Source organism: Xenopus laevis, chromosome 9_10L (assembly GCF_017654675.1).
Source record: "Xenopus laevis strain J_2021 chromosome 9_10L, Xenopus_laevis_v10.1, whole genome shotgun sequence".
Lineage (NCBI taxonomy): Eukaryota > Metazoa > Chordata > Amphibia > Anura > Pipidae > Xenopus > Xenopus laevis.
This window is the reverse complement of record NC_054387.1, coordinates 61,336,585-61,355,191: the sequence shown is the minus strand read 5'-3', so window position 1 is coordinate 61,355,191 and position 18,607 is coordinate 61,336,585. Positions and strand designations below refer to the sequence as shown.

Sequence of the window (18,607 nt, the reverse complement as noted above, 5' to 3'; positions counted from 1 at the left end):
ATTTGATAAATACGGTTCTAAAAATCCCATAGGAATGAATAGAATGTGAGTGAGTTTTTATGTTTTAAGCTCTAAACTCACATTTTTATAAATCTGCCCTCAGGGCACCTTGCCTCAGATGGAAGTGAACGGCCAGTTAGAAGGGGCGGCAAAAAGAGCCGAATTTCTGGTTTTTAAACGGGAAATTCAGCTCTGCTAGTGCAGAAAGTGCAGTACGCGCTTCTGCGCTAGCGATGCAGCCCCTTTTGACCCGCTCCGACGCTAAGTGCGGAGCGGGGGCCGGCATTGGGGTTGCTGCCTCAGGCGGCAGCAGCCCTCGGATCGCCCCTGTCTGCCCTGTGGTGTTACTGTGTTATACACCTATGATGCAAAAGGGGGGATGGTTTAAGAGCAGCAATTTATATATGGCTTGACTCTAAAAATATTACTACAGGGACAGGCAACTGCAGCAGAACCACAACTCACAGCCTCCCCCCCGAACTCAGCTGATCTGTACCATTCCCATATCACTAGTGCTGTACCTGTTTGATCCATCTCCTTTAATCTCACTTCAGGGTCCCAACAATTGGCTTGAACAATGCGAAAAACATTTCCATCCTTCACCATTTTTGCTTCTCCCTATGGAAAGAAATGAGCAACCAGATGTTATATGTTGGTTACATTATCCTCTTCTTAGAGATATTCAGTAATGGTTGCCTCCTTTGTACCTGTCTATATTCCACTATTTTCCTACGTGTGATCAATGGCTTGCTTTCTAAATCTACCTATAGGATGAGTGTTCATCTTTATACTGCTATTTAAGCCACACCTTGCCCCTTCCCACTTACACACAGAGAAAGCCCCTGATCTGCCACAATTATTATTATTATTATTATTATTATTATTTTTGACGCATACTTCTGAAGGTCCAGCATATTTCACATTCCTGTACAATAAATATAATACAAATAAATTGTGAATAATGTGCCCATATAGTAAAAGGGGTACAAAGGCCTTTTTATTTTATACTTCTTTTGTTTTCTAACTCCAAGGTAGCTTCTAATATCCTCAAAATTTACAACAGGGGGTACAATGTTTATTATGATAAACAAGTTTCAATGAGTCATGTGACAGAAAATACATCACTAAGCCCCAATTATAACTGATGACGTCACTAAGCATTGTTTAGAAGGATATAATTTAAAGGATATTCGTGGCTATACTTGTTATAGACTGTATATATTTTGCCTTCAGCTCATGGCCTTATCCCCCCTTTTTATCCTTTCAAAAAATGTAATGTTGAAAGCTGATAACTGACATTTTTAACAACTTGATACATTGCTAGAAGTACATTGCGTGTAAAGGTAATTCTGTGCATTAAATAACAAAACAGTGTTAGGACAACGCCATGCGCTGCGTTTGAAACGATTCTCCCCACCTGCAGTGAGAGGATCCACTCTAATGGGGAAATGTAAGGTAATAAATGAAGTGCCTTCTCTCTTTTATCCCTTTACCCCGATCCCTTCCCATACTAATACCCCCCCCCTTCCTCAAACGGTATACCAGGAAATGTATAAGGAAATATGTACAACATTGGAAAGTTTACTGTCTTGTCCAGTTTATTTCTTTGTCAAAAAAAACACTAACAAAAGATTTGGAAACGGGGGAATGTAATATGTTTTGTTAGCACAAAAAATAGTTCGCAAAGACCATTGTGAACGTTAGCGACCAAGATTTTCATTGTTTGTGTCCTTTTTGAAAGATTTCAGACCACCTTGCAAAGTTTGCAGACACCTACCATTGTAAAACTGTGTTTCAATATATTGGACACATTTTTTGGTGGAGGACTCCCTTAATAATGAGAGGGAAGAAGACTTAGCTTGGGAAGAGTAAACAGAAGCACAGTAGTAAATCAGTTAAATTGAATTGAATGTGACCAAGAACAATCCGACATTATTATGGCTTGTGTAATGACAATGAAACAGTATTAAAATTGTTGTCATGTCAGTATAAATATACTGTACCAGTGCATTGTATTATATGTATATTTGTCAGCACGCCCCAAAGCAAAGAGCAATAATACTGCCTGGAAGCTTCCACTTGGGCCCCCTGGGAGAGCATTTATTTATATATAGCTGAGAGACTGCCCCTTGTTTCCATGGCAACACTTGCCTCAAATCTCGGAGGATCTGGACTTGATAAATACAGTCCTTGCTTTTTCAAGCAATAAGCCCTAAATGTCAACTTTAACCAAACCTCTTCATAAACTCTTCCTTCAGCTACACCATGGGAAGTACCAGGGAAAAATGCATATCAAAATGTTCTCTCTCTCTCTGCCTCTGCATCTGTCTGTGTTACTTAGCAGAACAGCAGTAGGACCAAATAACAGAATACACACTCTACACTGTCCCTTAAAAATGTAACAATACTTTCTGGTTCCATTTATTTTTATTTTGGACTAAATAATAAGCAAGCTCAAATGTGCCACGATCTATATATCACGCAAGTTATGGGATGAGCAGGGGGGTGGGAGGGGGACACCTATGTGCCTCTAGGGTTACCACCTTTCCCCTTTGTTAAAACTGGTCTTTGGGTCAGGGAATGGGCAATGATGTCCTAGGCAGAGAAATTGGCAGGGGAATACGTCCATATAAGGGGTTACTGGCAGCAGAGAAAGTCAGGAAAAGGAGGTATTTATAGGACCATACAAATATACTGGCAAATACATTGCCAGTGAATTACTTATACTGGCCCTAGCTGGTGATTTGCTGAATGGTTCAAATTCTGGCCAGGTAGCCATATTTGCCTCTCCTCGTGAATACATTGCTGCTGAACATAGACAGTACCGAGCAAATTAAATTTTTTTGTACTTTTTTGCACTTTGCATCCTTCCCTATATGTAATAAATGACTCCTAAGGTAAACCTAACCCTAAGGCTATCTAGAAAATAAATTCACACTGTAGAAAATTGTACTCATTAATGATAATTAGCTAAGGATCAAAAAACGTGTGATACAGAGAAAAAATATTTTCCTATTTTGAAAAATGCAATGTCATTTATTCAGTATTAATTTATTTCATCTATTATCATGGCTAATTCAGACAATGTTAAAGGAAATGCAAACACTCAATACAACTAAATGCGAAATTGCTCAAAAATCGACATGATTTTTTTCCATGAAATTAACAATGATAATATAATAAAATCAAAACAACACTGCCACCTGCTGGCCAGTTCTGCCAATTGGTCAGACAGTTGGGAGAACATTTCAGGAGCGGAAACTCTGCTAAGAAAAGAATATAGAAATGTTAGGTGACTCTTCTTTGCTCATGAAGTTGGTCAGCAGAATTTGCCAGCAGGAAGCACTGTTGCACTTTCATTATATTAACAACGTAAAAACGGATAAAAAATTAAAAAAGAAAATAATTATATAATTTTCTTAAGATCACTTTTTTGCAATTGTACATTAATTTCAATGGTTTTCAAGGGTTTACATTTTCTTGAATGATCCTTTTATATAAAAGGCAATCCAGGTGTGTATTTTGTGCTGTTTTTCAGTGTATCTCTTTTTGGAAGCCTTGCCATAAAGCATACCTCCCAACATTTTGGAAATAAAAAGAGGGACAAAAAAGATTTTTTTTGACCATGCCCATTTTTGTGGCCACACCCCACCCCCAATTACCATGTTCATTTTACAAAATTTCACAGGTCCTAAAAGTTTGAACATATTTCTGTTTTTTTTCCAGTTATTTTGCTAATGAAGGCGAATTGCCCTTTAAGCAGTGAGTCTAACTTTTCCCAAGGGACCTGTTATCTTATATTGTTACAATTACTTATTTGCTTATCTAGATTGCTTATCTAGATACATTTGAATTGTTACAAATGTATCTAATCTTCTGTTGTGGCTGTTCTGGGCTCCCAAAAGCCAATTAAGTTAGAAACTTTGTTTCTTTTTCTGGCTGTTCAGTGCAGAGAAAAACTGGACTTTCCAGTACAAATGAGGGTCTGCAGGTTGAGCTGTCAAAAGAGGGATTGTCCCTCTAAAAACGGTTGGCAGGTATGCATAAAGCAAGACAGAGCTGTTGTTATTGCCAAAAAAGGGGGTAGAGACAGATACATAAGTACTAGGAACTATGCTCCCTCGTGTCTGCAAAGTGTCAATTTAAAGAGATCTGCCATTTACTGAAAACACAAGGAATTTTAACTAAAGAAATATTAACATTATCAGAATGTTTCTAAGCGTTAAACTCCTTTACCCATGATTACAAATTGTTTTCAGGCACAGATAAATATGATACATTTAGACATTAGTATGCGTTAAAAGATTTATTAACGAAAATGTAAAATCTAGAGACACGTTCTCTGGCACTCCTAATAAGACAAAACTGACAAAGGACTTTCATGTTTAGTAAGGGAATTACAATGCAGGTTCTGCTCTGGCATATGTGTATATATTTGAAATTGTACATGCCCTTTATAACCAGACACTGCTGCTGAAAAAGGCATAATATACTCCCATTAGGATTGATAGGGATGTAGCGAACGTCGGAAAAAAAGTTCGCGAACATATTCGCGAACTTGCGCAAAAACGCGAGCGGTTCGCGAACGGTTCGCGAACCCCATAGACTTCAATGGGAAGGCGAACTTTAACATCTAGAAAAGACATTTCTGGCCAGAAAAATGATTTTAAAGTTGTTTAAAGGGTGCAACGACCTGGACAGTGGCATGCCAGAGGGGGATCAAGGGCAAAAATGTATCTGAAAAATCTGCCTGTGTGTGCTTGGAAGAGATAGTGTAGGGGGAGAGCTGTTAGTGATTTCAGGGACAGATGATAGTAAGTTTGCTGGCTAGTAATCTGCTTGATACTGCTCTGTATTGGAGGGACAGAAGTCTGCAGGGATTTGAGGGACATTTTAGCTTAGGTAGCTTTGCTGGCTAGTAATCTACTGTTCTCTTTAAACAACTGCCATACGTTGACCTTGTAGGCATTGTTTGCCCAGTTTTTTTGGACGCAGCCACTGAAGCACAGTTGCCAGAAAAAATATGCCATATAAATGCTGAAAATAGTAATTTTTCGCCATACGTTGACCTTGTAGACATTGTTTGCCCAGTTTTTTTGGTTGCAGCCACTGAAGCACAGTTGCCAGAAAAAATATGCCATATAAATGCTGAAAATAGTCATTTTTTGCCATACGTTGACCTTGTAGGCATTGTTTGCCCAGTTTTTTTGGTCGCAGCCACTGAAGCACAGTTGCCAGAAAAAATATGCCATATAAATGCTGAAAATAGTAATTTTTTGCCATATACGTTGAGTCAACGTATGGCAAAAAATGACTATTTTCAGCATTTATATGGCATATTTTTTCTGGCCTCTGTGCTTCAGTGGCTGCGGCCAAAAAAACTGGGCAAACAATGCCTACAAGGTCAACGTATACACTACTACAGCGGTGGATACGGATTACGTAAAATATATTATGGCTGCTTGAAAAAAGTCACTCCGGTGTTTTTTCTGGAGACGGTAATATTATGGATATTTAGACAGAATGGGAACAAGGTCACACAGCTCGATGGCGGGTTGAAGAAAACAGTGTGCAAATAATGCCTACAAGGCCAACGTATACACTACTACAGCGGTGGATACGGATTACGTAAAATATATGAATGCTGCTTGAAAAAAGTGACTCCGGTGTTTTTTCTGGAGACGGTAATATTATGGATATTTAGACAGAATGTGAACAAGGTCACACAGCTCGATGGCGGGTTGAAGAAAACAGTGTGCAAATAATGCCTACAGGGCAAATAATGCCTAAAAGGTCAACTTATACACTACTACAGCGGTAGTAAAATAAAAAAAAGTAAAATAAAAAAAAAATGAATATTAAAAAAAAAAATTAAAGTTGGTGCTGCTGAACTACTAGGAGCAGCAGATTAGCACACCAGTCCCACTCCCCAACACTGCTAGACTAATAGCACTGGGCTCTTATAGTAGTAGTAGTAGTAGTAGTAGTAAAACAACAAAAAAATAAATAAAAGCAGTCCTTACAAGGACTACTGTTATTGCAGCAGTCAGCAGATGAGATCAGAAGCAGGACAGCTGCCCACTGCAGCTACATACAGAGCACTGCAGTAGAAGGTAGATTACTAGCCAGCAAAGCTACCTAAGCTTAAATGTCCCTCAAACCCCTGCAGACTTCTGTCCCTCCAATAACAGAGCAGTATCAAAACGATTACTAGCCAGCAAACTTTCAACTGTCCCTGAAATCACTAACAGGCAGCAGCTCTCTCCCTACACTATCTCTTCAGCACACACAGGCAGAGTGAAAAAACGCTGCAGGGCTTCGGTTTTTATAGGGAAGGGGAGTGGTCCAGGGGAGAGCTTCCTGATTGGCTGCCATGTACCTGCTGGTCTGGGGTGAGAGGGCAAAAAAAAGCGCCAACAATGGCGAACCCAAAATGGCGAACGTCGCGCGACGTTCGCGAACTTCCGGCGAGCGCGAACACCCGATGTTCGCGCGAACAAGTTCGCCGGCGAACAGTTCGCGACATCTCTAAGGATTGATATATTTGTTGTGGTGTTTGGCAGAATGGTACCATAGATATGTTAGCATCTCTGTCTTTCTCATCTCTCCAACAATTCTTCCTACAGTTTATTCTCATGAATGGCCTCACATATTACTACAGTGCTCCATCCAATTAATCCTACACATTATCTTGCAACTCTCACAAAGACCAGCATCCATCTCTCATCCAATTCATCCTACATCTCATTCCTGGCCTATCTGCATTCTGCTACATACCATTCATGATATCACCCTGCATCCATTCTCTTCCTCCTTTTTTCTCCTCAATTATCACCAAATTTATCCTCATCCTACCCTATACCCTCCATCTCTTCCCCTGCATCTCTTCCACCTCTTCCACAAATCACTCTAAAATTCACTCTCACATCTTTCCCACCTACTCTTTCACCTTTTTGTTCAACTTACACTTCACCATCTTCCTCATCTAGTTTATTATCTGTCTCCTCCCAGCCCATCACTTACCTTATTCTCACCTCCATTTTAATTCTTCGCCCATTATAATTTAAAATCTGTGCTCCACACCCAACCTTAATATGTCCTCCACAGTAATCCTCAGTCTCTCCGCAGCTTCTCCACCCTCTGACATTCTATTCAACCATCCATAACAAAGATTCATTGTTCATCATTATTCTTGAAGTGATCAGGATAGTTTGGGATTTCATCACTCAGAAAATCCCATTGACCAACCAGAAACTTTAAGGGAGCACATTTCTTGTGATCAGATTGAATTTACTTGGGAGGTAATGAGTCAGAACAAACCTGGCAATGATGATGCAGCTGGATCCAACCCTCATATCCATATCTCTGTGTGAAAAAGGAAAAGAGCCAAATGAATCTCTAGGATGTTAGTAGCACAGTCTTCTCTTCCAGGCTGATGACATATCTGAATTTAACACCAACAGTCAAGGATAAGTTACTCCAGATTTAAATTTATATGAGGCTCTTAGGTGAACTGGACCTATGAACTATGTATTTATTTGGATATCAGAATTTGGAGTCAATAGGGGAGGGCCTTATGAATGATAACGAATATAAAAAATAGTAAACTTTTCACCCCCAATCTCACCTTTATGGTTTCTAGAGTCACTAACATCATGATACCATTAAGTTCACTTCAGACAGACAGTGTTGAATTATTGATAATTAAATAAAAAATTGTTGCAATACAGGTTCTATTTGCAACATAGTATAAACTTCAGTTTTTTGTATAATGTTTTATCTACATAAACAATATATTAAAAAAAGTTATTTTGTAGCATTATGTTGCAGTGGAGTAATGTTCATGTGTTAGTTTCTTTGAAATAGAACCTTGGGTACCAGTGTAAAGATCTGGGTTGGGGAAATTATTCAGGTCTCTGCAACAATAAGTGCAGATGTGATAAATGTTTGAAGCTTCATTAGGCAACAATTTACCCATTAATTGATTTAGCTATGTCGCTCAATCAGTGCAATTAGCCTTATACTTTATCATATATTGATTAACACTGTCCCTTTTTCATCATGTGCCCAAAGGGCCAGTCATTTGTGTTATAAAGGATTAGTTTCCTTGAAGGCTTTATTATAGTTATCAATAATACCGACCGTGTCTGATTACTGGTTGGTAGATTGATGGTGCTTTGTACTAGAACATCTTCAGTAAGGAGATTCTAATATCAAGGCTCTCGTGTATTATACTGTATATAGAGAGAGCGACACACCAAGAGAGAGATAGAAGGACACCAACAGAAAATAGAGTAGAAGCTAGATAGTTAGAGAATTGGAAAGACTGGGGGTGGTTGGGGATTGAGTTACAGAAAAAGACATTCAAATGACACAATGAAACTAGTAGGTACTGAGCTTTATTGATCAGGGCATTACTGAAGCCACTACTCTTAGGAGCATATTTATTATGCTGTGTTTTAAAACGTCGGGATAATACACAGGCTTTGTTTACGTGATTTTTCTTCAGCCGGAAGCAATGTAAAAGAATGGCGTTCACATGGTGTAAAATTCACACACACCATGTGATATTTTATACAGCTTTTTACACTGTTAATTTGGCGAATTGTGTTTTACACAGCATAATAAACATGCCCCTTTCTGTACCAAGAGAATGCAACAGGGCCACAGATAGGTGCAGACCTCTCACTCCCCAATGGACTGATCCCTGTATTAGTTTAATTACTTGTATTAGTTTGTGTTAGTTGCAGGTCTTCATCAGTCCCATGTGTATGTCCCAGGCCTATATCAGTTCCATGTGTCAGACCCAGGCCCAATCAGTCCTATGTGTTATTCCTATGTCTCCATATGTCCCATATGCTACTGCCAAACCTCTATCCAGGGGCGTAACTATAGAGGAAGCAGACCCTGCGGTTGCAGGGGGGCCCTGGAGTGTAGGGGGCCCAGCGAGACCCTAATTAATTAGCAATTTTAATATATCTTGGTAAAATAGGCCAATTTATAAATATTTTGGGGCCCTAAATTGAATTTGCTATGGGGCCCAGTAACAACTAGTTACGCCACTGCCTCTATCAGTCCTATGTGTCAGTCCTATGCCTGCCTCAGTCCCATGTATCAACTCATGGCCCTTATAAGTCATATGTGCCATTTCTAGGCTTCTGTCAATCCCATGCCTCTATCCCAGGGCCTATATCTCTATGCTACAGACCCAGGTTCTTAGAATTCTTATATGGTCTTTCCATATATGCGTAGCATCAGGGCCCTAACAGTTCTATATTCTACGCAGCACTCATTTTACCAGTTATACTGAACCGAGTGCCAGATATACTTAACCTATTTCTTAAGTCCTGAGACCTGATAGGTAGCAGGCATAAACCCAGGCCATTGGTAGATATACCCCAAACATGGATGCCTTACTAGCTCTGCACTTTCTTACCCTTTGTGCTATTAGTGTAACTCTTTACCACCATCATACAGAAAAACACCAGTCTCTCTCCGTTGTTTCACTGCATGGCACTATTGTGGCTATTCTTAGTACATTGCAGTTATTCTGCAGGAGGCAAATCTTCTGTCATCATATTTTGTTTGGCTTAATATTCCAGGAGGGAACCCATAAAGAAAAACACAAGCTGTAAAGAAAATATTGCATGAAGAAGGAAAAGTGAGAGAGGAGTATTAGGGGGAACTAGCAGTGAGTTAATCATTAGCGGCTACATGTTCCTTTTCGCCATGAGAATGAAGGTCACCTTGGAGTTTTCATTAATATTTTAACAAGTGAGAGTCGCTCAGATATGTGCAGCAAGGGGGCAGACGGCTCTGCTGAGCTAACAAGATCTACTGATTTTCTAATAAGAAGGAAGCAGTGCTTCCTATTAATACTCATAAAGGCAATACAGGTTCAGGCTTAGTAAAAGGATACAGTAACTTTGTGGCTTAGTAAATGGATACAGTAACTGACACATCTGAAATGAACAGCTCCCTGTACAACATATTTTTGTAGCGAGATTTCAGAAGACTGTAGAAGAGAGACCCTACTTGCCATGTTAATTTTTCAATAAAATGGCAGTTTATCAGTGAGGTAACATTAACCTTGTACGTGCTGCTAAGAAAAACGTATTGGTTATCTGCCATTTTTCAGAATTCTTGGAGTTGCATTGGTCCCACAGCACCAGCAGATGGAGCATTTGTTCTTTCACTGTCCTGGGCCCATTTACTAAAAACACTGCTTAATGACACAGCTCAGCCCCAACACTTAATGCATTTACTTAAATCAAATATTGAGAAAGAAGTTAGAACAGCATTGGTTGGCCCAAACTATGTTTTCTCCTAGGAGTTAATAAGTAACAAGCCACTGTTCCTAATTACCTAGATATCAGGTGCCACAAAGAGAATTTACATAATGACTCAGTACTTTCACTGTTTGGTTGAACTGTCTAAGTGCACAGAAATAACTGGCTTAGCAGAATTCAGGCCAGCTGCAATAGTAAGAGCAAAAACAAGTCATTCAATCCACCCCTAAGAATTCTGGGATCATAATGGGTTATAGTTCATAAAAAATAAATAGATATATACAGGGTATAATGAACCCCCTACTGTAAATTATAAGGATATTATAAGTTACTGAGGGGTTATGTGACCATATAAATGCACAAGGCTGTAGACTTCATTTGACAGTCTCTCTGAACTCTGAATATCACTCATTTATTATAAGGTAGGACAGGGGATACCTGGGACTGGGTGGGCTACTGCACAGAAAGATATGGAATGCACTATGCAAAATTAAGCTATACCCTTATTCTGTACTATTTAAGAGAGATTATATGGCAACTCCCACCCATATGTATAAATACAAATATACAGAGAAGAGATATATGATCATACTATACTGGCTAAATATAAGAAAGTTTCCCCTAAATGTATAAATATAAATATGTGCAGGGTTGGAGTGGGCTGGAGGGACACCGGGAAAAAACCCAGCCAAAACCCACTCACTGCCCTTGCTGCCCCCGACCACCCTCCCGGCCCGGTCGCAGCAAACAAAGGTACGTGCATGAGGCTGTGGCGGGGGTCCACACGGGGCTTTGTGGCAGGGGCGGGGGGCCCTGAAAAGCAGCCCTGGAGGACCCCTGGCCCCCCAGTATGACCCTGAATATGTCTGTTGATAAAATAATCTTTGTTCAGTTAATTAGAATAACCTGTTTTCAACACAAACAACTGAAATGGTAAAAGGACCACTGATGATCAACTCAAAATATATATATATATTTAGGTAAAAATGCAAATCAGCAGTGCTTTGTTACAAATGCCAAGCAGATGTTATTTTCAGCAGTGCTGTCCAACAGCCCATTCATCCGCGCTGTCCATGACTCCAAAGGAGTGCCGAGCGTTCTGGCAAGAAACGCATAAGTCTGAGCGCACTCACTGCACAATGTTCGTTCCACACAGTGTGTTGAAATAAAGCCGATTTTTGAGAACTAATAGTGTCCCCCTTTTGAGTCGTGGACAGCACTGATGAATGCGAAAGTATCTCTATTTGCAAGTATCAGTAATGGCGTGGAGTGGCCAACTTCCCGCAAGAGCAGTATCCGGACAAAAGTACACGTATCTCTGGGTGAGCTCTGATGCGAACCGCATCTGTTTTAATATACACTGTCCAATGGCCAACCTCCCCCCTTGTGTGGCCTTCCATTGAAGTCTGGCTGCTTTGATTGCTTAACTTTGTGTAAGCTTCAAAAGGTTTTTAGAACTGAGATCAGATGACCCCTGCATTGTTCACACCTTAGATTCAGACTGTAAAAGCCCTGCATTGTTCACATTTGTAATACCATGTATTGTTCACATCTGTAAGGATTTACATTGTTCACATCTGTAAAACCCTACATTGATCACAACTCTTTTTGTCAGTTCACCTGTTCACACCTCAAACATACTTTAAGAGCATTGTGTTACTTGAAGTAGTACAGTGCATACTGTTCATCTTAGAGTGGTCCTTACTTGCATGGTCCTGATAGATTTCCCTGTCTCCTGCCCTATGCTCCATGTGTGTGCCATACTGTGCCTGCCCTATGCTCCCTGTGTGTGACACACTGTACCTGCCCTATGCTCCCTGTGTGTGTCATACTCTGCTTGCCCTCTGCTCCCTGTGTGTGCCATACTCTGTCTTCCCTATGTTCCCTGTGTGTGCCATACTCTGTCTTCCCTATGTTCCCTGTGTGTGCCATACTCTGCCTGCCCTATGCTCCCTGTGTGTGCCATACTCTTTCTTCCCTCTGCTCCCTGTGTGTGTCATAATCTGCCTGCCCTATGTTCCCTGTGTGTGCCATCCTCTGCCTGTGGAGGTGAACCTGGTGGGGGTTTGTTAGCATTTGGAAATACTTATTAGGCGATCCCCAAGGTGTTTAATTATGTACTGGGGGTTGCTGTCTATCTACAGGGGAGGAGGAGGTATATGGATTTAAAGGGATACTGTCATGGGAAAAAATTCAAAATGAATCAGTTAATAGTGCTGCTCCAGCAGAATTCTGCACTGAAATCCATTTCTCAAAAGAGCAAACAGATTTTTTTATATTCAATTTTGAAATCTGACATGGGGCTAGACATTTTGTCAATTTCCCAGCTGCCCCAAGTCATGTGACTTGTGCTCTGATAAACTTCAATCACTCTTTACTGCTGTACTGCAAATTGGAGTGATATCACCCCCCTCCCTTTCCCCCGCAGCAGCCAAACAAAAGAACAATGGGAAGGTAACCAGATAACAGCTCCCTAACACAAGATAACAGCTGCCTGGTAGATCTAAGAACAACACTCAATAGCAAAAACCCATGTCCCACTGAGACACATTCAGTTACATTGAGAAGGAAAAACAGCAGCCTGCCAGAAAGCATTTCTCTCCTAAAGTGCAGGCACAAGTCACATGACCAGGGGCAGCTGGGAAATTGACAAAATGTCTAGCTCCATGTCAGATTTCAAAATTGAATATAAAAAAATCTGTTTGCTCTTTTGAGAAATGGATTTCAGTGCAGAATTCTGCTGGAGCAGCACTATTAACTGATTCATTTTGAAAATTTTTTTTTTCCCATGACAGTATCCCTTTAAGGTTATGTCTTAAAATGACATAAACTTGTTTCACATATGAGTGATGAGTGATATCCCTGCACTGAGCACCAACTATTTGGTTTTTGGTGTGCTACCACTTATTTATTGTGATTACATGGGTTTGGTTTAAAGTGGATGTGGTTTAAAAAAGGGGTTGGGCAACACTGGCTTTCATTAACTGTCCATTATATAGGCCAGAAAAATTCCATCCCTTGGTAACACAAAAGTTGGTCAGCACTGATATACAAGATACACTTCCCCTTCCTCGTGTAAAATGTACTTCATTAGTATCAGACTATGAAGTAAGTTTCAGCATACATCTGCATTGTAACAAGATATCACCCAGAGGTAACTACACAATTCCATTAATATTTGTCAAACACTTGTACATTCCAACCTTCATATACAGGCAATGGCATAAAGGGAAACTTCTGGTGTTAATGTCGTGCACAGCTTTTAGTAACTTAGGAGGCAGGGCCAAAATGGCAGAAATCACCTCTCAACTACTCCTACAGAACTGTAAGCACTGGTCAGGCAAATGTTGCTTGGAAGCATGGAGGGCCATGTTTCACATAAGCTATCCTCAAACAAACATCAGAACTATGTTTATGGGTATTAAAGGGGGAAAATGACCTACTTATTTTTAAGTCCCACAGAGCAGCAGCTCTAATTATGAGTAGGGTGGGCATTGTAGGGCAAGATGGGGCAAAAGGGCAGGATGGCGACAGTAAGGAAAAAATGAAGACAGTTGGAAAAGCTAGTAAAACAAAATAATGCAAATAGGCAAATGTTAGACATGATGGTGGCAGTAGGTCAGTAGAAAGGATGTCAGGCTAGGTAGCGAAAGCAGGATGGGATAGAGACAGTAGATGAGTGCTGAGACAGTAGGACAAAATTAGACAGAAGGGAAAGGCAGTCAAATAGGATAATATGGGGATAGTAGAGCAAGATGTTACAGTAGAAAAACTATACATGTTCTGCTAGTTGAAATGCAACCTCCACTGCCCAGCACAGACCTGGCTCTTGGAAGTGCTATAATGTTTAAAGGTAAATGAATATTCTTAAATAAATGATGAATGCACTTTTCAATTACCCTATCAACCTGGCAGTGGAAGATGTATAGGAGAGGACCTGATAAGTAATAAAAAGAGATAATAACAATAGAATCGCAACATGATGGAGCAATAGTTGTTTGGCTGGCTAGGTCAGTGACCAGCATTTAAAAGCTGGAAATAGTTTAGAAATGGAAAGTCAATAATTCAAAAACTATACAAAAATAAAAAATGAAGAGCAAACATTGCTAAGAATAGGACATCCTATAAATACTATATTTATATACTACAATACTGTTTTGTTCCAGTCTCCACCATAAATAGTGTTTCTGAAGTAGCTACCAAATATTTAATTGGAAAACCAATATTATGTTTTTAATGGAATCCTCTCCTTTGAATCATAGTTATACCTCTTTAAGGTCAGGCCATGTCTTTGGAAGTATGTGGCTGTGGATATCAATTTTCATCGTGGAGTGGGTCCCTTGGCAGTGACAGTGTCCCAAAATAATGCCAAGATAGGAAAAGCAGCATATATATGTTTCATGATGTTTCAGCCTGCAGGACAGCAGTTCACTCCCCTCAATGTAAACCAATAGAAGGAAGAGATGACTCTAACCGGCCTCAGTTAAGTTCAAAGTGCAGGTGATTCCTCTGCGTAGGTAAAGGGAAAGTCTCTGTTTATTATAAACACCAGACCAGGCGGCTTCAGAGTGACAGGAGAATGCACTGGCCTTAGCTCAAATACAGAGCAGAAATCCAAACATATAATTGGATCCACCACATTTATTTCTATTTTTATGGCTTTTATTAAAGCTACAAGGCTGTTTAATTTGAAGCTGTTTTTTTCCAAAATGCATCAATTAAAATTGTCCTATGGATTTAAAGTTATGTGTAAATTGTGTAATTATAATTGCTATCGAAAGCAGTAATTGTATGGCTGTGTGCTACATATACAAATATCTTGAAAACCATTGAAAATGTTTATTGATTTTATTTTGGGAACTTTCGACCTTGAAGGTGGCAGTAACTCCCAGGTTATGGATCACACACAGAAATCATGATGAGTCCAGGAAATGATGCTGTTCCGAATCGGAAAATAATTGGGTCTGATTAGTAAAAACACGCACTTGCAATTACCGTACGTACATTTCTTTTTACATTGACGGCAGTTGCAATACATGCAACTTTCCCTTGTAGACACAATTAGAATTATGGGGGGAAAACTGCATTTCAGTTAAATCCACAGTGACTGCCCTCCACTCAACTCTCCATTCCCTAATTTGCTATACATGAAAAAAGTAGGGCAGGCAGATCCCAGTTATGTATAAATGTTTTGTGCACACACCAAAAAAAGCATTGCCCCCTTGAGAGCTCTGGGTCCCCACGTAAAATTCCCTATCTAACTTACCCTGGTAACTTCTGTATAATTTACTTAACCTTCTGAATGAACTTAGGAGTTCAGCCAGTGCACAGAACGCTGGTTTGTTAGCACAGAGATCTGATTTAATGTCAATCCATTATAACACACAGTTCTTAATTAAAAATTTATTTTTTGGTTTCAGTTGTAGCTGTTGTGCAAATAAAATATGAAGCTGTGGTATTTGGCACCCAATCTCTAGCAAAACCATAGGGAAAAACGTACCTGGCTTATGTATTTCTATTCATCACTTCCAGACTTCAGGCTCTGAGGGTGGGTGTAATTAAAAAATACATAAATCACTATTATTTATCCAACAAATTCTATTGCTAAGAAACCCACACTGTAGCAGTTTCTCTTTATAACAACAGGATTAAAGAGTGTCGAATGGAACTATAGGCAGCTGTAGGTGGTTGACAACATTTTCAATATACCACTGAAATGATAAAAATTGGTAGTTATGGTGTTGGGCTGGAACTGGTCCATAAAGGGTAACTAAAGCACAAAAGAAGGATTTATTACTTTAATTATTTTATAGCAACTTTTCTGCCTCCCATGACTACCATTCATAAGCCATAAAAGATAGGGGGCCTCACTAACAATTGATGGGTTTTGTTCTAGACTCAAAAACACCAACTAATTTGTAAATTTGTATGCAGGTGGAGGAAAGTGGATCTGCTTTCACGCACTCATTACTGTAGTTTAGGGTTGCCACCTGTTTGGTTTTGACCCTAACAGTTTTATTTTTGTTAGGGCTGTTCAAGTGAAAACTGCCAGTCCGGGTTTCAGCCTTGTGAAACCTAAACAATTATCTGGCCAATCAGGATCAGACTTAAGATGGCCATAGATGCAAAGATTTGATCGTACAAATCTCAGTTTCGTACAATTTTTGGGCCGGGTGTGGAGTGTCCTGACATTTTTCGTGCCATGGCAATTCATGGTCATTCAGACGATCGGACAGGTTAGAAAATTTCAGATAGTGTTGCCACCCGGCCGGTAATTTACCGGCTTAGCCGGTAAAACACCTGCAAAGGCCGGGGCAATGTAGCTGCCGGTAAATTTGTAATACCCTTAAAAAGACCCCTTGGCCTGCCCCCAATCCCCTGTAAAAACGTAGCTTTTGTGACTTTGTCCCCGTCTTGAAATGTCTGCGACATGGCCACTCCCCTTTCATGACATGGCACCGCCCCTTTTGACATCACACCCACCCCTTTTTGTTCCCGCCCCCCACCAGGCCGGTAAAACATTTTGGAAAAGGTGGCAGATCTGGCGATATCAGTGGGAGACTGTCACCAGCTTTTGTCGGACATAACTTTCGTACGATTGCCGTCAGGGGCAGAATATTGTCTGATCTGTTCTTTTACTACTTTATTTAATCTGAATGGTTAGTGGTAGGTCGGGAGATGGCACCGAACGATCGTTCATCCGAAATTAAGGTAAATCTGCACGTCTATGGCCAGCTTTAACCTTATGCTCTGTCCCCTGACCTCCCCTGGCCCTAAATGCAGTTGCCAAAAGAGGAAACAAGGTATACACAGGGAAGGGGATACAGAGGGGGTTTGCAGCTGGAGTGTGGTGGCCCAGGGGGATTGTGACTGGGTCAGGGGGCCCAGGAGGGACCCCCTGAGACGACAGCCCCCACCCACACATGCCTCCCAACTGTCCCATTCTCGCTCAACCCGCAGTCCCGCGTTTGTACTGAAAAGTACTGACTTTCTCTGACTTAATTGGCTTTTGGCAGAGAGCCCAGAACAGCCACCAGGTGCAACTAAAGCTGGCCATAGATGCAAAGATCAGATCGTACGAATCGAGGATGCGTAAGATTTTCGGAACGTGTGTGGATAGTCCCGACATTTTTCATCCAGCGGAGATTGGTCGTTTGGTCAATTGGACAGGTTAAAAGATTGCTGTCGGCTGCCGATAATTTCTCTACATGTATTGTAGATCGTACGATTTTCAGAGGGAGACTGTCACTAGCTTTTGTCTGACATAACTTTCGAATGATTGCTGTCAGGGGTAGAACATCGGCTGATCTGTTCTTTTGTACTTTATTTGATCGGAATGGTTAGTGGCAGATCGGGAGATGGGAAAGTCCAATCGTACGATGATTTGTACAATCGGATCTTTGCGTCTATGGCCAGCTTAAGATACTTTGTAACAATTTTGAGATAAGCAAATATGTAATTGTAACAATTTAGATAAGGAGGTCTCTTGGGAAAAGTTAGACTCATTCACCTTCATTAGCAAAGAATTAACTGAAAAAACTCCACAGAAATATGTACAAACTTTCATAACCTGCCAAATTTTGTAAAATGAACATGGTAATTAGGGGGTGTGGCCACAAAAATGGGCTCTCATTTTATTTCCAAAATGTTGGGAGGTGTGCCCACATGAGGCACAAACATGCCACCAAATGTTATAACCCCACCCCCAAATGTCACTGCTTCACCCCTGATTCCATCATCCTGCCCCCTTTTTTTTTTTGTGGAAGTCAAAGGTGGCAACCCTAGTAAAGTTCCATCGACGGGCCCAGTGTTAGCCCGTGTGGTGCGACACGGAGCAAATCCATTGTAAAAATGTATGGAGTCGATGCTATGCCTGTCAATGGAGGTACAAGTGTGAGAGCCTGCATAGGAGCTTGGGAAAACAATGAGACAGAGACATGATAACACATTTGACTTTTAATATTTCCAATATATAACTGAATTGGCCACCCTGTTGTAAATGTAGATTAAGGGTGAGTCAATCACTTGGCCCCTCAGGGCAAGCACCAGATCACCTTAAAGGATTATGCAAATGTGATGGGTTCTTTTCAATATCAGTATAAATGGCATAGATTTCACCCTATTATCTATGATGTCACCGGTTTAATAAGTCAGACTCCACAAAGGTCACCCCCATAACTCAAACTGCCCCTCTATTATCCCAAAAGATCATCATTGGACTGGTGCAAGAAATTAAATCACCATTGTTCAGAGTTTAATAACACTCTGGGCACTCAGGCCTGGATTTGTGGAAAGGCCACCAAGGCCCGGGCCTAGGA

The 18,607-nt window shown here is 40.5% G+C and overlaps 1 protein-coding gene across 1 annotated transcript in view; it reads right to left on the bottom strand.

The window, feature by feature from the left end:
* acmsd.L (aminocarboxymuconate semialdehyde decarboxylase L homeolog) overlaps positions 1-14,634 on the bottom strand; it is a 29,315-nt gene extending 14,681 nt beyond the window's left edge. Inside the window, exons 1-3 of the mRNA XM_018235682.2 lie at positions 14,558-14,634; positions 7,321-7,365; positions 522-618 (exon numbers count right to left, since the gene is read on the bottom strand). Of these exons, the coding sequence (XP_018091171.1) occupies positions 522-618; positions 7,321-7,365; positions 14,558-14,614 (199 nt within the window). The 5' untranslated portion in view covers positions 14,615-14,634. The remainder of the gene's footprint in view (positions 1-521; positions 619-7,320; positions 7,366-14,557) is intronic.
* Positions 14,635-18,607: the final 3,973 nt, after the last annotated feature.